General features: G+C 35.4%; 1 protein-coding gene across 5 annotated transcripts in view; it reads right to left on the reverse strand.

The window, feature by feature from the left end:
• The window catches only part of IKZF2 (IKAROS family zinc finger 2), a 153,000-nt gene that overhangs the window by 20,637 nt on the left and 106,617 nt on the right, over positions 1–25,746 (reverse strand). For all 5 annotated transcript variants that reach the window (XM_031008914.3, XM_055380493.2, XM_055380491.2 and 2 more), the window contains one exon: positions 1,669–1,806. In XM_031008914.3, coding sequence (XP_030864774.1) covers positions 1,669–1,806 — 138 coding nt within the window. The remainder of the gene's footprint in view (positions 1–1,668; positions 1,807–25,746) is intronic.

The following is a 25,746-nucleotide window of genomic DNA, read 5'->3' on the forward strand; positions in this document are numbered from 1 at the left end:
AATGTTCTCAAATGTTAACAGTAAAGCAAACCATTTATTGGACATTTATTACATATCCAGTCAAATTTAGTCCTCACACCCAGCCTATGAGTGACACACCCAGACACGACATAGCCAGAGCAGGTTTGGCAGACTCCGAGACACACCATTTTGTAATCTCTATGTTCCAGATCCTATGCTATCATCAGCCCAGGTAATGCAAGCTTGAAATATCAAATTTACCAAGACTTGATACACAGATATGTTTGTAAAAAATGTTAATGATGATAATATAAAAATAAATGGACTTGATCACAAATCAATAGAATTAGATTCTTTAGATTATAGAAACTAGAAGGAAATGCTTCAGTTGTTCAGGATAACAAGAAAAATTTTAAATTAAAAAAATTCCCAATTCAACAACACATAATCACTAGCTGTCCAACAAACACAGTTCCATAGTATATACCCTATAAAACAAACAGAAAACCCCAGAAATAATCCTTGACCTGGCTATGTCTAAGCCAATACATAGATATTTATATTTTAAAAGTGACTGTCGCAATCCCCAACTATACCATTTAATACTGGGCAAACCTTTTTTAAATAAAAGATATACAAGTGGCCAGGCGCAATGGTTCACACCTGTAATCCCAGAACTTTGGGAAGGCAAGGCGGGCAGCTCACCTGAGGTCAGGAGTTTGAGACCAGCCTGGCCAACATGGCGAAACCCCGTCTCCACTAAAAATACAAAAATTAGCCAGGCCTGGTGGTGCATGCCTGTAATCCCAGTTACTCGGCAGGCTGAGGCAGGAGAATCGCTTGAACCGGGGTGGCAGAGGTTGTGGTGAGCTGAGATCGTGCCACTGCACTCCAGCCTGGGTGGCAAAGTGAGAGTCCATCTCAAAAAAAATAAAATAAAATAAAAAATAATTTAAAAAAATAAATAAAAGATATACATGTACTAATAAGTTGAGATTTTTGTCTTTGTATAAATAAAACTTAGCAGTAGACAAATCTAATTAGTAAGACAAGATAGACACTACAAATCTTAAGAACTGAAATTCATTATTTTCCTATATAAGGCTGATTATTAAAATTAACTTTTCAGGAACAGAGAATTATTCATTGATAAACCTTAGGGATTGCCTTCCTACCTGCTGTAGTGTATTTAGAGATCAGGATGTTTTGCTTGGAGAATGTTTTTTGTGGAGAGAGATGGTGTCTAATTTTGGTCTAGATTGTTTTGCACATTGTAGAAAGCAAAATCAGTAATTTCTCATAAAAATTAAACGGCCAATTGGAGAAATTTCAAATTATATGACTGATCACTTACCTAACAGAGATGAAAATATTCAAATAACCAATTCATTCTTTTAGGCAGCCTACAGACTAATGTGGAACCAGCTCTAACTATCTGGTTAGATAAACGAAAAAGAAGAGTAAATAGTACCTTCCTTTGGTATATGAAAGGTTGGTTGTCATTATTATGCTAATTCAAACGTTATCAGAAATAATTTGGGAGTATTGCAAAATTTCAATACAGATTATTTGCAATGTATCCCAAAGTTCAACTCATTTAAGTTAAAGTGGTCTAAAATAGTTTTAAACAGCGTAAGATTTTATCTTCATGTTGAACTACAAAAGCAGTAGGGGGAAATAAAAATGATGAATCCAGTTTCTACCCACCATGGTGACTCATGACCTGCCCAGCAGCCTCCATGCTGACATTCTGGAGATAGTTGTGGCAGCGTTCCTTGTGCTCCTCCAGTGAACTGCGCTGCTTGTAGCTTCGTCCACAGTAGTTGCACTTGTGAGGTTTACCCACTGTGAAGAGAACTCAAGGTCAGTGTGCTGTTAGTCTCATCAACATTCAAAGCAAAATCAATAGCTAACTTTTGATAGTCTGGAGGAAGCACTCATATAATTTTCAGACTTAAATCTCTTCCTCCTTTACATTCCAATTTTGGTAAGAAAAGATAATACATTTCTACCAAGACAAAGACAAGAAGACAGGTGGATCGTACCTCTGGCAACAGGGGAAATACTGAATCAAATTCTTGCTCTGACTGTATTCTAGACCTTGAGGGCCTGATGATCAATCTTCAAATTATCTCACTCTTAATACACTGACTCTCAGCTTTGACTCATTCAAAAGACAAATCAGGAGTATCCTAGATACATCATGAGTTGTGTTTTTTTTGTTGTTTGTTTTCTTTTCGGGTAAGGGCAGAGAATTTTACAGAAGAAAACTTAAAATGCAACAACTTGAAATGTCACAGTGTAATAAAGAGATTATTCTTGGGTACCAAGAAGATTAAAAAGAACTCAAGTGGTGAGAAAAAGTACAGATGAAAGTAGAGTTTCCTTTCCTTTCACCTTGGTAACAACTATTCACACATGCAAAATTTTGTAGCAGGTAAGTATATTCTCCCTCATCAGCTTTTATAATACCAAGAATTAACCTACTAGGTGCTTTGAGTCAGGATTATTACACAATATGTAGTTACAAAATGACAGTAATAGTTTCCAAAACATCTCACATTCAGGAAATGAATTATTCCCCAATAGCTAGGGAGCCATTATCTCAGTGTCATTATCTCAATACATCTGTTAAAATACTAAGATGTTCAGTAAAAAAAACTTTAAGAAACAAAGAAGAAAAATATAATCTCTATGGAAAGAAGCATGTTTTAATGCATGACTCTTCATAAGGACATCACAGAGCACTTTGACTCTTGGTTTTGAATGAATACAGAACAACATAAAACCCCAGATGGTCTGTGCCAAAGCCCTCAATAGTAAAGCACCGTGTGATCCAGGCCCGTGTCTCTATTTGACTCCCATAGGAATTATTTAGTTTTGCTCAGAGAATAACAGACAACTCTTTTTCATGACCAAAGATAGCATCCCTAACTCCAGTTAACTTATAAACCCATGCTATGACATTGGTCACAAGAGGAACTGAAATACTATAACAAGGCAAGGTATTCATGGCTGCCTGAAAGTTTCACTGTACTGATGACAAAGAAAGCTACACCAAACCTTTAGATTGTAATTGAGGTACACATAAATTAAGATCAGTTATTTCATAATCATAATTGTTTGTAAACTATCATAAAAGCTATTTATGGAGTGATTATTCATTTTTTAAAAAATGCTTGTCAAACCAGCTTCTATTTTTTGGAACCATGGATTTCTGGGAAGTAGCTGAGAATACTGTGCAGAACTTGTATCACCATGTGACAGCATTAAAAATACAAAAAATAAGTTTTGCTGAAATCATCTAGTGTAAATACTATAAATAAATTTACATGTAATTATGTTCCAAGATATGGGACTACATAACAAAAAGTATCTGTTTGCTATTAGCATTACTCAGTTTTGGGTTCTTCTGTAATATTTCTCTAGAAATAGTAATGAATTTACACTGAACAAGTTTATTAACCAATTAATACTTATTAAGCACTTACATTGAAGCTAATAGCCCGCTGTAAACTACTTCAGTCATTTCCGGGTCTTCCCTGGTATTAGTTCCATCACATTATGATGCCTCTGTTGTACTATGAGCATATTCTCCTATACTTTCTTCCCCTTATTTCTGTAAGCAATCATTATACCTTCTCAATTTAATTGAAACATGGTTTTTCATTCTATTCCCCTTGGCTCACAACCCTCTAAAAGTCCCAACTCACCTGATAAGAAGGAAGAGACATGTAGTTTTTATGTTTTCTACTCACTTTTTACTACTCTCATTACTATCCCATCTGCTTTATTTCAGCTTCTCCCATTTTGTCCTCTATTTTAAATTAAAGCATCACTCCTTCCTCTTCATCCCATCATTGAGTCCAACAGGGATCTGAGTTGGGCTTTGTTCTAAATGTATAACCCTAATTTTCCCAACTCTTCATCTCCATTCTATTCCAGCAACCCAATTATTAGGTGACATGTTGGATTTGGACATTTCTTAAAACTATTCTATTTCCAATAAATTTGCTCTGGAGACAATCTATCCTTTTACCTCTCTCATTCATTCAATAACAGACTACTATGTACCAATGCTCATGAGGCTAAAATGTAAAGTGGAAAACAAATTCCCATGGTGCCTATCCGTATGCAACTGACAGTCTGGTGAGGCAGACAGACATTTAAAAAATACACAAGCAATATATTACAAATTGTGGGCAGTTGCATGGAGCAAAAGAATGGTGGTGTAGTATAACATGGGGAAACTAGCTTGAAAAGGTTGAACAAGAAGGTCTGTTTGAAGTAGGAACATTTCAGGTGACAACTGAAGAAAAAGTAGTCATTATATAATTGGGGAGTGAGGGTGGAAAGGCAGGATTTCAGGATTTCTGAGACCTGTAGTCATGTATTTTCCTCTATATACTTAGCTCCTTCAAAGTCTACATTCTGCCCTTAATACTCTTTTGAAAATTGTTTTCAGACATTGCCAACAATCCCTGCAAATTCAATGGCTCTACTATCTCCACAAGACCATTTCCTATCCATTTCATAGTATTTCTTAAAAATAAAGTTCATAAAAATATTGTTTATACTTACTCCCTATACATGTGTTTATCTGTACATGAGTTTATCTTTAAAGTAATACATAATTACTACATATAACATATATATTCATATAAAAGGACCAATATTTCACTACCTTTATTTTTATAATAGTTATTATTATTATTACTTTATATTGTTATGAACTGAAACGGACTTTTTCTGGTATTATTGAAACATTTTTGAAAAGTCAGTGGTCTCTGAATCACTAAATCCATAGGCTTTTATTAATCCTCTGCCTTCCTAATCTCTTGGCCACTATCAAACTTTCTTGTGTCTTGGGTCTCCTGTTTTAGCGTCTGAGATCAGATCCTACATTCCCCCTCACTGCTTCTCAGTTTTTTCCTAACTTGCAAATATGTTATATGCATCCCTTCAGATATTGTTCTCAGTACAATGTTCTCCCTCTTTGCTCTCTAAATGAAGTGCTCATTTTTATGAAACATCCACATCAGGTCAAGAATAATTTCCCATGTTTGTAAGCTCCAACTGGCCATGTACATCTTTCAATGTCTGAGTGAATCCCTTCCCTGCAACCAAAATGGAGAGCATCAGGACATAGCTGTCTCCTCTGCTCTCACAGAACTCTGTTCGTACTCTGTTGATGCACTACTTTTAACAACTGTGTTGTAATTAACCATTTGATAACTATTTATTTCCCTAGTCCAAACAATGAGCTTCATGAGGAGAGAGATCTTGTTTTACTCAATTTTAAATTGATAATACATATCGAGTTATTAAACACAGGAGACAATATGTATTTGCTGAATGACTACTTCAAATCCATACTTGCAACTGCCTTTTGAGTCTTGCCTCATGGATATTCCCCCGAAACCAAATCAAACATTCAGGATACCCAAAACTATCTTCCTCCACAAAACTCCCTCTTTGTTCTGACTGCCCTTCTGTGCTAGTGTTACCACTGTTCTAATATTCAAGATTCACAACAATGCACCCACTTCTGTTACCTTCTACCTCTTTTCCTACTTCCAAATAGCTGCTAAATTCTATATACTGGACTCATAAAATGATTCTCAAGTTGATCTCTTCTTTTCATTCTCACAATCAACATCCTAGTTCAGGCCTTCATTATTGCTCACCTGGGCCTGGCATAATAGACTTCAAATAGGCTTTCTCTTCCCGTGTGTAATTATTTTATTCCTCTCTCCAACAACTTTCAATAACTGTTAAGTTTTATTGAACTAAGTCGAAATCCCTTTACCTGGCATTCAGCACCCTATACAATCTGGTCCTAAAGCACACATCCCACTCCTACCCCAGGCCCCAGTCAAAATTACTTTACACCTACACTTCTGAGTTTTGTTTGTTGCTGTAATTGCCTCAGATGATTTCTACCTCTTGAAATCCTCCACATCCTTCCACTTCCAACCTCCTTAACTCTATTCCATTTTAACGTGATCTTTCTCACTAAAGAACTATTCCTGTATTGACCCTCATGCTTAGAACACTTCCAACACTCTATCATTCTATCTTATATTATTTGTGACGTTTATACTGGTATTTACACACTAATTTTCATCTCCATGTTGGAGATCTTGGCCTTTTTGAGAAATTATAACAATATCTTATGTGTCTTTGTAACTTCCGAAGAGTTTAGCAGGGTGCTTTGCTCATAGAAAGAACTAATAAGTGGAGTTTTTATGAATGATATAATTTCCAAACTCTTTAAATAGCTTTTTCTCATTAGTTTTTCTTAAATCTTTTTCTAATTTCAAATGTAAAATATTCATATAAAATTTTTTTAATCACCAGTAAAATCCATAATTATGCCATTTAGAAATAACTGTCTTTGGTATTTCTGTATCATCCTCTTGCGTTTTTTTTAATGCATGCAAAGATAAATTTTGGTATGAAAATGAGTTATTTTATACACTGTTATTTTATAACCTGCTTATTTTACTGAACAATATATTTTGAACATTTCCCCATTATTATGAAATGATATTTTTGTTGCTGCTGTTAGGTAACACTTTCTCCCAGATTCTAGATTTATGGTAATGCTGAATTACTCAGTTTGCTTAGCATTCTGAGTCCTTTTCTTTTACTATGTTAATGATTATTTTTCTTTTTACCATAGTTAGATATGCCCATAAAAAAAATCAAATAGTCCCAAGTGGCATTTAATGAAATACATAGTCTCTTCCCCATGCTGCCCTACCTGCCCCCAAGCAATCTAATCAAAATCCCAAAAAGCAACCATTTTCAGCTCCTTCTTTTGGTGATTACATTCATATTTCTAAATAATATATGGGTTATTTTTATTCATCAGGTTTAGAGATAATCTATTGCTTCTCTGTCCTGGTAGTTAAGGATTCAGCTCTCTTACAAACACCCTCTCAATTCTCACTTCTGTGGCCTTTCAGTAGTTACATAATCATTTCTGATTAATAGTATAGAAATGGAAATTTCCAGTAGTCATAGAAATATTAATCATAACATACTATTTGGCTCAACGGTGATTACATTTCCTTTTTTGTGCAGCTTTTAATTTTTCCTAGAGTTAAGAATCTTCTCACTTTTTATTTTGCTTGTGTTTCTGTATTCAGTGCCACTTACCCCCTCCTCTGAGGTTCTCACATCTTACTGATAACTGTTCTAAACACTCAGAGTCCAAAACAATGTCATAGGTCCTTGCCAATCCCACTTTCCTCTTGCCTTCTCACAACCATTGGCATCCCTTTCTCCAGTTGGAACTGATGGTACCCTGGGTTTATTACAGAGTTGTTATCCAGAACTTTCCTTTGTCCCCCTCATGATTAGTCTTCTGCTGCCTGAATCCCAGGTTGAAAGTCATTTTCTCTTAACATTTTGAAGCCTTTTTTTCACTGGGCTACTAACCTCTAAAGTTTCTTTTTAAAAGTATTATATAAATATAGCTTTATATGTGGCCTGTTTGTCTGAAAGCTCTTAGTAACTTCAGTTTGCCCTTGATGTTCTGAAATTTCTGAAATATGAGTGTATGTCTCTGGTCTAAAGTCTCTAATTTGGATGTTTGTCCCTTACCTCTCAAGAAATACGTGTCTGTACTATATATAATAAGTATATACTAGTTCACATATTGCAGAATATTTACATATATACAGATAAAACATATAAATATGTGTTTAACGTTGATTCACATAATTACTATAGTTGTCAAAAGTCTATGGCTATTTCAACTTAATTTTTATATATGGCATAAGAGTCTTAGACCATTTTTTTCAAAAATATGGGTATTCAGTTGTTCTAGACCCATTTATAGAAAATATTATCCTTTCCCCCCTTAAATTATCTCAGTACCTTTGTTGAAAATCAACTGATCAATTTGGGTTCTATTTCTGGACTCTATTCCATTCCATTAACCTCTATGTCTATCCTTAAACCAACAGAGCAAGTCTTAGGAATAAATTTGGAATCAGGCAGTGCAAGTCATCCAAATTTGGCTTTTCAAAATTATTTCGGCTATTTTAGGTCTACATTTCCAAACAAAGTTTGAAATCAGTTTGCCAATTTCTGTTAAAAAGCTTGTTGGGATTTTGACTGAAATTGCCCTGAACTGACAGACTCAATTTCAGGAGAAACCAACATCTTAACAATACTGAATCTTTTAAATCATGATAATGTCTCATCTCTGCATTTATTGAAGTCTTTAATTTATCTCAGCAATGTATTATGATTTTAAGTACACAGTTCTTATACATATTACTTAATTTAACTCTAAGTATTTCATACATTTTGGGATGTTATAATCAATGGCATTGCTTTCTAAATTCCAATGTCCAAATGTTCATTCCTTGCATATAGAAATACATTCGATTTATTCTCAGTATGTCAAAGAAATATTTGCATTACCATGTTTATTACATCATTTCACAATAGCCAAGATATGGAATCAACCTAAGTGTCCATATTTTCTTATTACACTCATCAAATGATAACCATCATGATGAGGAAGTTCTTTTCTACTCTGTTGCAGAGAATTTTTATAATATGTGAATGCTGAATTATGTCAAATACTTTTTCTGAAACTTTAAAGACAGACTAAAATCTTTTCTTTTTTAGTCTGTTAATATGGAAAATTACATTGTGATTTTTTTTCACCCAATGTTAAACCAACTTTAAATTCCTAAGATAAATCCCACTTGGTCATGATATATTATCCTTTTTATACATTCCAGATTCAATGTGTTAAAATTTTAAGGACTTTTGCATCTGCATCGTGAAGAATACCATTATGCAGTATTTTTTTCTTGCAATGTCTTTGATTTTGGTGTCAGAGTAATGCTGAATATAATAATTTGTTTGGAGGCCTCCATCCTCCCTTTTCTATTGTCTGGAGGAATTTGTTTCTTTAATGTTTTTCTTAAATTACATTTTCCTTAAATATTTGACAGAATTTACCAGTGAAGTCATCTGGAGTTTTCTTTGTGGGAAGGTTTTTAACTTCAATTTCAATTCCTGGAATAAATGTGGGCTATTCAGAGTGTGTATTTCTTCCTGAATGAGAGTCAATAATTTCTATTTTTTATTTCATCTAGCTGAATTTGACATAAAGTTGTTCACAATATCCCCATATTATGCTTCCAATGGCTACAGGATTTTTAGTGATTTCCGGTTTTTATTCTAGATGATGTCAAATTATGTGTTCTTTTAATATTGATTGATCTTGCTAGAGGTTTATCTATTTTATTGATCTTCTCATATAATCAGTCTTCGATTTCACTTACTAATGGTATGCCCAACACGGCATACCATCCCATTAGTAAGTAACTGTGGCCATCTAAGGATGAAAAAACAAAACAAAACCCTGTTTTGGGTTTCAATTTATATATTATAATTTTCCTGAATGGATAAAAAGTTGTTAGGGCACAAATCATTATTAAGTTGTTTGGACCTTACTACTTAATAAAATGAAACTTTTCAGTATTACTTTTAGCCCTAAATGCACTTTGACAAAATTATTAAGACACTACAGTCACAATGAACCAAGAAAGTTTGGGAAACACTGAGCTAGGTAATAAAATGTAATTTGTATTTCTTTTACACTTGCATTAGTGAAACTAAATATTAAACAAAAAAATCATTAGACATTTGTATGCTATCCTTTCAAATGATCTATTTCATGCCTTCACCTATTTTTAAATTATGGTCTTACTGCTTTGGTCTTTCTGAATAAATTGATCAGAAATTGATCTCTGTATATATTAACGCCTTTGACTTATTTCTTGACTTACCTATTTGACTTATGCTTTTTTTGAGGTTTAGAGGTTTTACATTTTCTTGTGGTCAAAATTGTTGGTAGTTTCCCACGTTGTGATTTCTTTACTGTTTTAAGTTTTAAAATTCTGCCCGATACGGAATTTTTTAGAAATATCCACACCTACTTTTTTTTTCTAAATCTTTAGAAGTCTTAATGACTCTAGGTTTACTTTTTTAATGAAATGATTAAGTGGGAAAAGAATATTTTAGAAAGGAAACAGATCTCTACCTGAAAAGTGAGATATCTTTCAAAGAGAATCTCTTTATATGAAATAATTTCAGGATAATTAGCTGTCTGTCAAAAATCATTACAGTAAAATAACTTTTATCTCTCTAAGGACAGTTTACTAAAGTAGTTGAGGGTGGGGGGATGAATGTTAAATGTTTAAACAAGTCTGTGAGACAGTATATTTAATGCAGATTTCTTAGAGATTTACAATGTATATGAGCATTATCAGAGGTTCTTTTGGATGTTTAGCTTCAATAACAAAAAAGCAAACAGACAAAACTTATTTAACCCAACGTTTTCCAAAAAAACTAAATATAGTACAATTTTTTATTTTAGCAACTATTAATTTCGCAAGTAAATAATTTTTTGTGAACATACTGTGAAGAACACTGCATTATGACAATAAAAGAGGCACAAAAAGTCAGCATTTGTAGTATTTTTCTTTTTTCTTTTTTTTTTGTTTGGTGAGATGGAGTCTCGCTCTGTCACCTAGGCTGGAGGGCAGGAGTGCAGTGGTGCCACCTCGGATCACTGCAACCTCCGCCTCCTGGGTTCAAATGATTCTCCAGCCTCAGCCTCCTGAGTAGCTGGGACTACAGGCATGCGCCACCATGTCTGGCTAATTTTTGTATTTTTAGTAGAGATGGGGTTTCACCACGTTGGCCAGGCTGGTCTTGAACTCCTGACCTCAAGTGATCCGCCCGCCTCGGCCTCCCAAAGTGCTGGGATTACAGGTGTGTGCCACTGCGCCAGGCTGCATTAATACTGTTTACTCTTCTTTAACAGGATATGCCAGGTGTTGAGCAAAGACATCTAGTTCCTTTAACATAAATTTCTTGAGCACCTCCAGTATTCCATGTCCACGTTCTAGGTGCTGTAGATACAGCACTGAACGAGACAAATGTCATTCCTGCATCCACAGAGCTAACATTATTAACCATCCAAATATTGCCATTTGTTTTATAATGTAATAACAATGTTCAAAGTAAACTGAAAATCTTATACAGGACACAAACACCAGGAAAAATTGTATATAAAAAAGTATGTATGGGACCTTTAAAGTAAAATCACAGACATTTGAAAGCAAAAGAAAACTGCTTTTGATTGTTTCGGGCACTCTGGAAGAAAAACAGGCACAATTCAAACAAGAAAATGTCTTATGTAAGATTATTTTTGTAAGTCTAAGTTGTTGGCATCTACTTTTCTATCACTTTAAGTTAACACATTTCCTCAGATTTCTTGAACTTAACACCTAAAATAAGGAAGCAAAATGGGATGAAGCAAAATATACATTGTAACATATTTTGGCAGTGTAACAGTTACGCTTCCCCAGCATTTCCTTATCACATAAAATATTTTATTGCTTATTTTGAACATTGCTAATAAAATAATTAAACAATAAACGGAAGTAGATGCTTAATCTCTCTAAATTTTTACACTTCTGTTAAAAATATATACATATCAATTGTTTATTCATACAACATGTATTTACCAGCTGCCTAAAATGTGGCATATATAATCATAATAATAAACATTATATTCAAAAACCATTTAACCCCTAGGGATGCTCACTTCTTTCACTGTAAGTGTAACATAAATCATTTAACAGATTGGTTGATGAATTTAGGAAAAAGAGCTAGAGAAAGTATAAAGGTGCAAAAAGTTTTAATGTGGCCAGGAGATGGTACAGTAAAATCTAAGACACAAGAGAAACAGCAGATATATTTGATACTGTTTCATTATTACAAATGTGCAAAATATTCATTATGGGGAATAAAAAGTAAACAGAAAGGCTAGTAAGAATTTACTAGGCATACAGATTAAATGAATAATCCAAATTATATAGACTCTTCCTTTTAATGAGATTTCAATTAATCAAACCACTGGCATATCTTGGAGATATTGCAGGTTGAGTTCCACCCCATCACAATAAAGAATATATCCTGATAAAGTGGGTCACTCAGATAGAAGTTATGTTTATATCATACCATAATCTATTAAGTGTGCAACAGAATTGTGTATAAAAACAATGTATATACCTTAATTTTAAAAAATACTTTGCTGCTAAAAAATGCTAAAGAGGCCAGGTGCAGTGGCCCACACCTGTAATACAAGCACTTTGGGAAGTGGAGGCAGGAGGATCACTGAAGCCCAGGAGTTCTAGACCAGCCTGGGCAACATGATGAAATCTCATCTCTATAAACAATACAAAATTAGCAAAATTAGCAAAATTAGCCAGGGTGTGGTAGCATGCACCAGTGGTCCCAGTTACTCGGGAGGCTGAGAGGCTGAGGTGGGAGGATCACTTGAGCCCAGACAGTCAAGGCTACAGTCAGTTGTGATTGCACCACTGCACTGCACATACATACATACACTGTAAAGATAATCTGAGCCTTCAGACTCATAATCTTTCCACTGGTGGAGGAGGGCATTGCCTCGATGTCGATGGCTACTGATTGATAAGGTTGGTGGTTGCTGAAGGCTGGGATGGATGTGGCAATTCCTTAACATAAGGCAACAATGAAGTTTGCCACGTCAGTCAACACTTCCTTTCACAAAGGATTTCTCTGTAGCATGTGATGCTATTTGATACGATTTTACCCAGAGTAGAATTTCTTTCAAAATCGGATTCAACTCTCTCAAACTCTGCTACTGCTTTGTCAACTAAGTTTATGTAATATTCCAAATCCTCTGTTGTCATTTCAACAATATTCACAGGATCTACACTAGAAGATTCGATCTCAAGAAACCACTTTCTTTGCTCATTGTAAGAAGCAACTCTTCATCCATTCACATTTTATAACGAGACTGCAGTAATTCAGTCACATCTTCAGGCTCCACTTCTAACTCTAGTTATGTTGCTGTTTCTATCACATCTGCAGTTCCTTTATCCACTGAAGTCCTGAACCTCCTGAAAGTCATCCATGAGGTTGAAATCAACTTTTTCCCAACTCCTGTTAATATCTTGACCTTCTCAGATGAATCAGAAATGTTCTCAATGACATCTAGAATTCTGAATCCTTTCCAGAAGGTTTTCAGTTTACTTTGCCCACATCCATCACAGAAATCACTGTCTATGGCACCTCTAGCCTTATAAAATGTATGTCTTAAGTAATAAGACTTGAAAGTTGAAATTACCCCTTGAGCGTGGGCTGAAGAATATATGCTGTATTAACAGCCATAAAAACAACATTAATCTGCTTGTACATCTCCATCAGAAGTTTTGGGTGACAAGGTACATTGTCAATGAACTGTAATATTTTGAAAGGAATTTTTGTTTCTGAGCAGTGTCTAAACAATAGGCTTAAATTATTCAGTAAACCATATTGTAAACAAATGTGCTGTCATCCAGACTTTGCTGTTCCATTTATAGAGCACAGGCAGAGTAGATTTAGCATAATTCTTAAGGACCTTAGAATTTTTGGAATGGTCAATGAGCATTGGCTTCAACTTTAAGTCACCAGCTGCATTGCCCTACCAAGAGAGTCAGCCTGTCCTTTGAAGCTTTTAACCCAGGCATTGACTTCTCCTCTCTAGATGGCCTCTTCTTCTAATAGAAGGCTGTTTTGTCTACACTGAAACTCTGCTATTTATCACAACCACCTTCATTAATTAGCTTAGCTAGTTCTTCTGGATGAATTACTGTAGCCTCTACATCAGCACTTGCTGCCTCACCTTGCACTTTCATGTTATAGAGATGGCTTCTTTCCTTAAACCTCATGAACCAACCTCTGCTAGCTTCCAACTTTTCTTCTGCAGTTCCCTCACATCTCGTGGCCTTCAGAAAATTGAATATTGTTAGGGTTTTCCTCAGGATTACGCTTTGATTTAAGAGAATGTTGTGGCTGGTTTGATCTTCTATCCAGACCATCGAAACTTTCTCCATAATCAGAAGTAAGGCAGTTTTGGTTTCTTATCACTTGTGTGTTCACTGGAGTAGCATTTTAAATTTTCTTCAGTAACATTTCCTTTGCATTCACAACGTGGCTGTTTGGCACAGGAGGCCTATCTTTTGGCATGTTTTGCCTGTTGACATACCTTCCTCACTAAGCCTCATCATTTCTAGCTTTTGATTTAAAGTGAGAAATGTGAGTCTTCCTTTCACTTGAACACTTAGAGGCCACTGTACAGTTATTAAGTGGCCTAATTTCAGTATTTTTGCATTTCAGGGATATAGAGGCTAGGTGAGGGACAGAGGGACAGAGAAACTGGCCAGTTGGTGAAGTAGTCAGAGCTTACACAACATTTATCAACACAAAAATTTAAGGCCGGGCGCGGTGGCTCACGCCTGTAATCCCAGCACTTTGGGAGGCCGAGGCGGGTGGATCACGAGGTCAGGAGATCAAGACCATCCTGGCTAACACGGTGAAACCCCGTCTCTACTAAAAACACAAAAAATTAGCTGGGCGTGGTGGCGGGCACCTGTAATCCCAGCTACTGGGAGGCTGAGGCAGGAGAATGGCGTGAACCCAGGAGGCGGAGCTTGCAGTGAGCCGAGATCGCGCCACTGCACTCCAGCCTGGGCGACAGAGCGAGACTCCGTCTCAAAAAAAAAAAAAAAAAAAAAATTTAAGTTTGCCAGGCTGTATAGGTGTGGCTCGTGGTACCCTAAAACAGTTATAATAATAACAAGAAAGATCACAGATCACAAAACAGACATAATAATGAGCAAATGTGAAATATTGCAAGAATTATTAAAATGTGACAGAGAGACATGAGGTGAGCATGTGTCATTGGAAAAATGGTATCAACCGACTTGCTTGGAATTAGGGTTACCACAAACTTTCAATTTGTAAAAAATGCAGTATCTGTGAAGTGCAATAAAGTAAGGCACAATAAAGGAAGTTATGCTTGTATTTCCTTTCATCTGACTTTCTATATTACAATAACTCAGGCTTATGAGTAAGCAAATAATTTGGATAGCAAACAGCTCCCAAAATAATCAATTCAGAAGCAAATAGCTTGCTCTAACTTATGGAATATTCATATAAAGAATATGTATTTGTATATCCAGAATGTGGTTTCTTACTTGGATCTCAAATTCTAACCCTAATGCCAGTTGTGTGTGAAGCCTAGGTTAAGTTAAATTAGGAAATAGTTGTACCTAACTCACAGCATTTCTGTGAGTATATATTTTTTTAATCCATATGGAAAACTCAAGGTACTTAACACACAACAAATGCTCAATAAGTGGAAAATCTTTTTTTTCCCTGTAGCAGTCAACATCTTATAACATATTATATGATTTTTTAACTGATTCTTGCCCATCTCCCCTTATTAAAATGTAAGCTCCACAAAGACAGTCTTGCAGTCCACAATCTCACAGAGCTTACATTCGAGTGAGGTGGGACGGCACAGACAACATGTATATAAACTAAACACCAACATAACCACAGATTCTGATTCAAGCTTTTTATTAAGATAGAGATAGCAAAATAGAACTAAGGGGATGCTTCTGGTAGGTTGCTTATGGATGCCACTATTTTCAAAGAGATGACATTTAAACTAACATCTGAAAGATAATAAGGCAACTATGCCAAGATCTTGGGAAAACGCTGAAGGTGTTGACTTCTAGGATCATCCATTAGTTCAAAAACAGTAGGAAAGAATAAAGAAACCTCGGGTTGCAAAGAACCCAGAGTGAGGCGTAAAGTAGTAGAAGATCAGACAGTAGAAGTGGGCAGAACCACCAATGGCCATGATTAGTAGTTTGATTTTATTATAAAAGCAATGGAAAACCATTAAAATATTTTAAGAAGAGGAGTGACATGATTTAAATCAGATTTTAAAGTAACATTCTGGTTGCTATCTGGAGAATAGATTGGGAAGCAGGAGTATAGTGGCTGAGAGCAAAGACCCTAGATTCAGACAGACCAGAGCTTATATCTCAGCTTTCATGAGTATATTGGAAGTTGGATAAAATGTAAACATATAGTTATCATGGTACGATTTTTTTTGCTATATCAGATCATAATTTTTAAAGTACTCTCACATGTATAATTTATACTATTGTTAGATTTATTTTGTTCTAAGCTGCTATATGTCTTCAAGCATCATGATAGATTTTTGTTTATAAGAGCATGATACAATTCTTGTTTTATTGTGCTGTGGGTGTGTATGTGTGTGTCTGAAATCTAATCCAATAATACATTGTTGCCAAACCATGGAAAATAAAAGAAAAATAAGGTGAAAGTATAATCTGTATAAGCTGAGGAGGCATACATGTAATATGTAAAATGACTGCGTGAGGACATTAGATAATATCTCTTTCTTTAAACTTGACTCTACTTATCTGCAAAATAAGGCCCTTAAAATAATGCTTGTCACAAAATAAGAACTTATTAAATATACCCATAATTTTTAATTTTTGTAATAGACTAATACTTATCATGTACTAGGAAACATACTCAACCACCATTGACCTCCATGAATCTTAAAAACCTTTCTAGTTAATATAAGAATATTCAAATAAAATAATCTGTCCATTAATTCATTCAATCAATATGGTATATAAGGGATGAAGATGCAAAACAGAATAAGCTCTCTTCTTTGAGATGCTGGATCTAGGACCTTTTATTCTTATCCAGATGCTTATAATCATTATCATCATATTTCTATACAATTTAAAAGGACTCCACTCTGATAGATTTCTGATACCTTACATAAAATTTTAATTATATTCTAAATATATTTTACATGCTTATGATGAATGATACTTGGTTTTTATCTTTCTTATTTGTCTGATTTTCTACCATTTCAGAGTTTTCTTACAGTATTTGGCAAGATAGTATAGGCTGTGGATGAACAGGTTTCTTTGACTCACACACACAGATCAAGTAGGAAAAATTGAAAGAAATGGTAAAGGTTAGGTTAGAAAAAAACATCCAAACAAAACACACCACACACACACACACACACACAAGTCCCAGTGTGTCATGCCCTTCTGGATACTAGGTGAGTAATAAAGTTTGCGTGCAGCCTCTCCACTTCTGTTGTGGAGTTCCAAACATGCCAGGCCTGCAGACTCATGGTGTGGAAGGGAAAATGTGAAATGGCCAAAGTTAAGACTGTCCACACTAAATCCATGCATGGTACAAAACTGTGGTAACAAGCTTTGGAATGAGGACAGTGTAGATTATTTAGAACAATGAGAGAGCAGCTAAGAATCTTGTCCATTTCTTTAGAACTCCTGATAATAAAGGAGGAAGGAAAGCTTCCTACAATAAATTGATCTTCTAAATGACTTGCACCAAAGTGAAAAGAGCTGCATAGAATTATAAAAGAAAGGCTTATTAATTCCTTCTAGAAATAGGGTCTGAAAGAAGCATGACTACTACAAATCATAAAAGATGCGATTGTATATGCTATTAAAAGTTTTATCTTTTATTAGAAACATATAGTGAAGAGTAGATACATAATGGTTATTGGTCTGGGGTAGGGGGAAAGAGGTGTTCTACCTGGTGGAAATCAAATGGGCTGTCTTACAGCTGGCCTGACTGAAAGTGGCTTTTACCTTCTAGGTAAATTTCAATGAGTAGGACCTCAAGTGTGTGTTTTAAGAGTCAAGAATGAAAATATTAATCCCATCTCCTTTCTTCAGTGTTTATTGCAAAGCATACAGTGAGGCACCAAAGGCATCAGTATCAGAATTTGATGGATGAAATCAGCACAGCACAGTTATGCAAATCATGTGTGCAACTGACACTGCTTGTGTAATTATCTGTATAATCCACCTCTATCAGCCACCTCCAGGAAGGAAAGGAGGGGCTGAGGGTGGGGAAAGTTCACACTTGGGAGATCACCCAGAAAGTGGGCCAGGTGCCAGGTCTACAATCAGTTTAAAACAGTTCCTTCTCATGAGAAGCCTGCAAGACAAATTATACTACATTTAATGCACCATCACTATTATGAATGAGCTGCACTGGATTCAATTTCTAAACCAGCATAATTTAATTCAATGTTTCTATCCTTAAAAAAAAAAAAAGTCATGGTGGTCTGTTTTGTTTTGTTTTCTTTTCTTTTCTTTTCTTTTTTGAGACAGAGTCTCACTCTGTCACCCAGGCTGGAGTGCAGTGGCAGGATCTCTGTTCACTACAAGCTCCGCCTCCCAGATGCACGCCATTCTCCTGCCTCAACCTCCCGTAGCTGGAACTACAGGGGCCTGCCACCACGCCCAGCTAATTTTTTTGTATTTTGAGTAGAGATGGGGTTTCACCGTGTTAGCCAGGATGGTCTCGATCTCCTGACCTCGTGATCTGCCCGTCTCGGCCTCCCAAAGTGCTGAGACTACAGGCGTGAGCCACCGTGTCCAGCTGGTCTGGTTTTAAAATAATGCAAATATGAAAACAACCGATTATCATAATCTTCTGGCCAAGTATCTAATTTTCAGAAATTTTTGTCCTCAATCATTCCACAAAACTATCAGTACTATTAATATCCAAAGGTGTATAACTTGCAGCTATCTCATCTTACACAAAACATTTTGCATGATACATACACTGAAGAAGTTATTTATGTACTTTTTTTCTGGAAGTCATTACAAAAAAAAAGTGAAGTAATGTGGAAGCAAATGGATGAAGGATTGAGGGAAAAAGAATTATAAGAAAGACAAGAAAGAGCAGACCACAACACTCAAAAGAAGAAGGGAAGATAATTTAAATAAAACAAAATAGAAACTGGTGTATTATAAAAGAGAGTAAGTGATGACAAATGCTACAGTACATTAGAAAATACTTTAGCTTATGAAATCACTGATCAGTTGTCAATTTAAAGAAAAACGATGTGATTGTGATAATAAATTCCTTAGTAAGAGACAACAATGCGTTTGAGGGTATACTACTCTCATGACAAATTAAGAGACTTTCTATGAGATTTAAAACTAGAGCAACTAACATTATGTTGTTTCTTTAAACAATATGGTCAAAGATGAGCTCCATCTTGATCCAAGCCACATGGTAATTTTTTTTTTATTTTTAAGAAATTTGAAGATATGAAGAAGACCATCTTGTCTTACCAGTTTCTCTGAGGGCATGTAGCATATACCTTAAAAATGCATGTTAGTTTGAAATTCTATTAAAGATAAATGTGCAAATATATTTAAACATAGGATGAGTCATAATACTTTACAGGAATTTTCTCATAATAGGTGAAGGCATAACTGAACAAAATATAAACTAGGCTATTTAATTGGGATTTTTAACAGCCAATATTAGGAACTAGTATAAGCATTCAATATTTCTGAGCTATTTTTGTGGATAAAATATAGTCCTTGGAACTATAGGGACTTGAAAAATAAAGATAGTCCATATATATATATATACTAAAAATGTTTTTTAGTTGGGAGGAAGTTGTTGTTTTAACAGATGGGGATTTATATGGTACATCTGGTCCAGTTCCTTTTTATGGAACAGAATAGCTTTAAACTGACAATTAGACATAAACAACAAACTTCATAAGCTGAAAATTGTCAAACACTGAGTAGGTCACAAAGTAGTGTTGTAAAAATCAACATTCCTAAAGTGTTTGGAAGTAAGATAGATACATGTTCAGAATAGTTTAGGCATATCAACCCTAAGTCAAAAGAACTTTGACACTGTAAGGTTCCTCAAATCTCTCTTACTCCAAAGTTATGTGATACGGATAACTAATTTTACAAAGTAGTTATTTTTAAGTGATATACACAAATAAATAATTATATCATATGCTCAATGCTGGTTCAATTGAAAGCTGAGGTTTTACTTAGAATTTAATAGCATTATTGAAAATATGAAATAATTATTTTCTTAAAATGAGGATGAACAAAAATATTAGAACACAATTCCTTTACTTATTTTCTCACTTAAGGACATTTTACTTATAAATCTTTGAAAAATAACTTAGTTTTAGAACAAGTATCTTAAATATATAGCTCTCTTAATAAGTATTTGGCTTTTTTAGAATTATAAGAGACAATGAATAAATGTCTTTGGGAAATTAAGATTTTTAATTTTCAAATGTATTTGGACGATTCCGTTTTTGAGCAATACATAATTTTCATAGTAATCTGAACCAGTATAATTCTTAGCCAAAATTGAATTTTTCATCTGGTAGAAAAATATTTTGAGACTCTATGAGATGCATTCTGTTTTTTTAACTTTTAAGTTCAGGGGTACATGTGCAGGTTTGTTATACAGGTAAACTTGTGTCATGGGTTTTTTTTTTTTTTTTTTGGTATAAATTATTTCGTCATCCAGGTATTAAGGCACCACTAGTTATTTTCTCCTGATTCTCTCCTTCGTCCCACCCTCTACTCTCCAATAGGCCCCAGTATGTGTTGTTCCCCTCTATGGAGACACATTCTTACTCATCATTTTTCTCTTTATAATTTATAAAAAGAAATGTTTAACACACATATATGTTTCTCATATATTAAAATTATACACTCTTCTGTTTTAAACCTTTAATTTGGGTACAGCATAAGAGTATATACAAAATATACCTGAAATGCTAATTAGAAAAAACACGTAATTCTATTTCCTCCTAGAATTTTTAAAATAACAAGTATTCTAAATATTATTTTGACTAATAGGGGTCCAGGGCTTAATTTAAACACTATCCCCTCAGAGTATTAGGTATAATAAAGAAAGTAAAAGGTGTAATATATATAATGTACAAAGTATAGTAATCAAATTTATAAGAATGAAAGAACTATAATCACCTATAAAACTGAAAAATCTGAGACAAAACTAATAAAAATCCTTTTTTGTAGCAGAAGCATTGATTCATCATTAAATAGTCACCTAAGGGTGGGCGCAGTGGCTCACGCCTGTAATCCCAGCACTTTGGGAGGCTGAGGCAGGCGAATCACCTGAGCTCAGGAGTTCAAGACCAGCCTGGCCAACACGGTGAAACCCCGTCTCTACTAAAAATACAAAAATTAGTTGGGCGTGGTGGTGCACGCCTGTAATTCCAGCTACTTGGGAGGCTGAGGCAGGAGAACCACTTGAACCCAGGAGGCGGAGGTTGCAGTGAGCCGAGATCACGCCACTGCACTCCAGCCTGGGCCACAGAGTGAGACCCTGTCTCAAAAAAGAAAAAAAAAGTCACTTAAATACTATGTTAAAAGTTTACATGAAGCAAAGTAGATGATTTGTATAGTAAATCTCAAGATTGCTGAATAGCAAGAGTTTCAAGTATAGACTAATACCTTTTATTTTCCTATAACTTTATGTAATGTATCTCTGGGACATGTTTTTAAAAGTGCAGTTCACTTTCTCAGTGGGCTAATAACTTGACTGTAATCTTTTTTTTTTGGGGGGGGGGGGATGGAGTCTCGCTCTGTCACCCAGGCTGGAGTCCGCCTCCCGGGTTCAAGCAATCCTCCTGCCTCAGCCTCCCGAGTAGCTGGGACTACAGGTGTGTGCTATCACGCCCAGATAATTTTTTGTATTTTTAGTAGAAACACGGTTTCACCATGTTAACCAGAATGGTCTCGATCTCCTGACCTCATGATCCGCCCACCTCGGCCTCCCAAAGTGTTAGGATTACAGGTGTGAGCCACCGTGCCCGGCCACAACTTGACTATAATCTTTAGCTGATCTTTGTTCATAAAACATTTCAATTATTTATTTGTCTCCCCTTTCCCTCTTCTCCTTCCCCTTCTTAAAATGTCATTTACATTTCACACAAAAAAAGTTATTTTTTTTTCTTTCTTAGACACTTCAAGGCTATCAGATGTAGGATATCAGACATTAGTAGACAAGAAATATTGGCACTGTGAAGACTCAATATAAACCTTAAGATGTTAATTCGGTTTCACGAAAACTTATTTTAAAATAAACTAGGGCAAAATACTAAAAGCAAACAAACAAACAAACAAAAAGAAGTAATTTGGAGGGAGTGGAGACTACTCTTTAAGGTGTGGTAGTAGTGACTGATTAGCAAAATCCAGGGAGAGAAGATAACACATTGTAGTTCGCATCATATAATAGCAGAACCAGGAGATTTAAAGAGTAAATTAAGTAACTTGACAACGTCCCATAGCTAATTTGCAGCAAGGCCACCCTAAAACTCACATGCCTTGATCTCCTGACTTCTAGACAGTACATTTTTTTTTTCAATCATTAGGAGTTACTTCAGTAGAGTTAAAGCTTTATAGAATAAACATACGAGCTGTGTCATTTATCGCTTAGCAGGGTGGTGATGAGCACAAATTGTGGAGTTTGCTGCCTTAGTTTAAATCCAGGGTCTGCCTGTGTGACTTCTTTTCTGCCTCAGTGTACAATAGGAATAACCAAAGTGAGAGGTTCTCATAATGAACCTGCCTCTCCATTCTCTTTGTAAAACATACTAATGGATAACCAAAAACACTGAATTCTTGGAGCTCATAGGTTCTTCTTTGGTATGTCCGAGTATACTTCTAGCAGTTGAGCTGTATGTATAGTCACTAAGAGTCAGGTATGACTGTAGCAAAACCTATTTATGCCAGTTTACCTGCTATAATTATTTCCAACAAAATAATTACAAAAAGAATACCGTTTCTATGAAACCAAATTTTGCCACTTTGAAAAGATTCAATAAAGATAAGCTGATAAAAATATTTCTAAAGAAGTGAATGTGGGCAAAAATAATCATAAAAATTAGTGAAAAAATCTTTAAAAATGAATAGAAGTCTGACTGCTTCACAGGATCTTTAAGTTCTTAAAGACACTGAAAATGTAACTAAAGATAATGTGTTATGGGTATGGTTTAGACCAGAAAAATTACATGCTATTCAACAACCAAATTTCTCACTGAAAGAAAACAGCTTGGCCTTAAATTAAAAAATAAATAATAAAATATATATTACATTTATATTTTTTAAAGTAAAAACTTTTCAAAAATGCATTTTCCATGTTACTAGACTTATTGCTATTAATCTACAATCTCTTTTTGCTTATGTTAGATAAAAAGGTTTTTTATTAAAGAAACCATGGAAAATGCTTAGTACAGTGTCTACTGTCTAGGGAAAGCTCAAGAAATTCCAGATAAATAACCTAACTACCAGGCCTATGCAATAAAAACCAAGACACTACTTGGTGTCCTCTAGAGGACAAGAAGAGTTCCTAAGCAGAAAAATATCACCTTGTACAGGGATCATGCAAGGTAAATGAAATACACACACACACGCACACACACACACACCCCTAGTATTTACTTAATACATATTGTATTCCAGGTATTTTTCAAAGTATTTTTCATTTCTTAAACTGTAACATCTATCACAGTAACGTATTCATGCACATCAGTGCTGGGCTTGTTGTTACCAACCTACCAAATGAAAATCAAGATGAGAAATTTTTAAGTCTACAATATAGGAAGCACAAATGTGGTATTAATATCCAACATGATAAATAACAATACAATAAAACAATGGACAGTTATTACCCGGAGGAAAAAGGGAGGCTAATACTTTCTACCAATAATAATATTCATAAAAACAGAGATTAAATTTAAAATCATTATATTCCCCTTAATACTCTATATCAGCAGTTCCCAACCTTTTCACCACCAGGGACCAGTTTCATGGAAGACAATTTTTCCACAAATGACAGGTGGTGGGGGAATGATTCCAGAATGAAACTATTCCACCTCAGATCATCAGGCATTAGATTCTCATAAGGAGCACACAAAGTAGGTCCCTTGCATGCGCAGTTCACAATAGGGTGCGTGCCTATGAGAATCTAATGCTGTCACTGATCTGACAGGAGGAGGAGCTCAGGCAGTAATGCCTGCTCACCGCTGCTCACCTCCTGCTATGCGGCTCAATTTGTAAGAGGCCACCCACTGACTGGTACTGGTCTGCAGCCAGGAGGTTGAGGACCCCTGCTCTATACTAGTAATTTTAAGCACTAGTTCTTAAATTTTAGTTGATCTGTGGCACATTCTCTGTTTGGCTGCCATAGCCATTTTCCACACTTCTTTGTTCTGCTCCTGCAAAAGCTAATTTTTATTGGCTTTAATCAATAGGCTCCCTTGTCCTCTGGCTTCTGGTTAAGTTTAGTCAATGTGAGGCACCAGTAAGAGACTGAAGGGTGGAAAGAGTGAGGTCAGGGTGTTTATTCCCCAAGTCACAGGTTAGCAAAGGCTACATTCTTCTACTGAAGGTCAGTGCTCAAGACCCTTTCCTATTTCTCTTAATTCCAGTGACCTCTAGATCCCCTTTCTCTTTCAGGCTAGAGCTAGTAATGGCTTCCTACTACTGTAAACCCAACCATCTTTTTGTAGACTACCCTTATTCCTAACCATTCTTTTGTGAATATCTGTCTTTCATGCATGTCCCCAAATTTTCCCCACTTGAGTGTCTTACTGTTTTCTTGTCAGGATCCTGACTGATAAAGAGTTACTGATATCAGAAATGGCCCAAAGCTCCAGTCAAAATGGAATTCAAGGATAGCAGGATAGCCTCCTTACCAGGGAGTTAATGGGACAGTAGTGATCCAAGGCATGTGCTGGCAAGATGATTATTCAAATTGTCACTGGTGGTAGCATGGAAGGATGTACGACGCAGGGTAAGGCTTTGGGAGCCATGGCATTACTTGCTAAAGCAGCAATGGTAGTGTATAAAGATTATAGCATGATATGGCTGACGGCCCTAAGGAGCACACAAAGGTGAAAGACAAACTGAGTGCCTTGAATACTCAAGTCAGAATACAGGCAAAATACAAGAAAGTTTATGTCAGCTTTAAAAGGGTCCCTTATCCACTTAAGCCTCAGGGCAAATAAGGCTGAAGACCAACTCCAGAATCTGATTTGAAGGGTTATAGAATTGCAATGCTAAATACAATGGACAATACTAAGACTATTAGTTTTTGATAGTGGGGCAATGATGAGAAAGCAGAGAAACATGGGATGGTAGTATCTTCTCCCTCCCCCTCAACAACTTCATTGAGGTATAGTTAATATACATAAAACTGTAGTAAAAAAACAAGAAAAATAAAAAATATTATTTCAACATGTAGCACTAGCCATATTTAGGTGTTTAGTAACCACATGAGGCTAGTGGCTACCATATTGGACAGCGTAGCCCTACAACTATCACCTCTCCCAAGAGAGCAAACTAAAAGAAATAATAATTCTATGGATGAATAACAGACAGTAGTGAAACCACCAGAATACTGAAAGATGTTAGGGGTGATAATTCATACTATACACCCATTTAAACTGTTTATTAGGCTAATGCATGGCATTGATGCAGACTTAATCATTTCATAATGTTAACTGTAGATGCAGTTTTAGCTGTACAATCTTTACTGGAGCATATTAACATAGCCACCGACACTAGGTATGAAGCAATGAACTTGATTTCTGTTTAAGGTAATTTGTATAACAAAGATAATCAGAAGCAGTTTTTTCCCTTCACACTAGAGGAGCAACATACTTTTACTCTCTTACCTTAAGGCTAGGTCAACTCTACTCTCTTTGTCATAACATAGTCTGGAGAAATCTTGTTCATCTTGACATTCCACAAAACATCAAGCTGGAATATTATATTCATGACATTACACTGATTGAACTTGGGAGCAGGATATAGTAAATACCTGAGATGCCTCAGTAAGAGATATATGCTATAGAATAGGAGATAAACTCCAAGAAAGTTCAGGGACTTTCAGCATTGGTAAAATTTTATAGGCCACTGATCTGTGCATGCTGAAATAGATCCTCCATTGTAAGTGAGAAATTGCTGCATCCTG

Source organism: Gorilla gorilla, chromosome 11 (assembly GCF_029281585.2).
Source record: "Gorilla gorilla gorilla isolate KB3781 chromosome 11, NHGRI_mGorGor1-v2.1_pri, whole genome shotgun sequence".
In the NCBI taxonomy this organism is placed as follows: domain Eukaryota; kingdom Metazoa; phylum Chordata; class Mammalia; order Primates; family Hominidae; genus Gorilla; species Gorilla gorilla.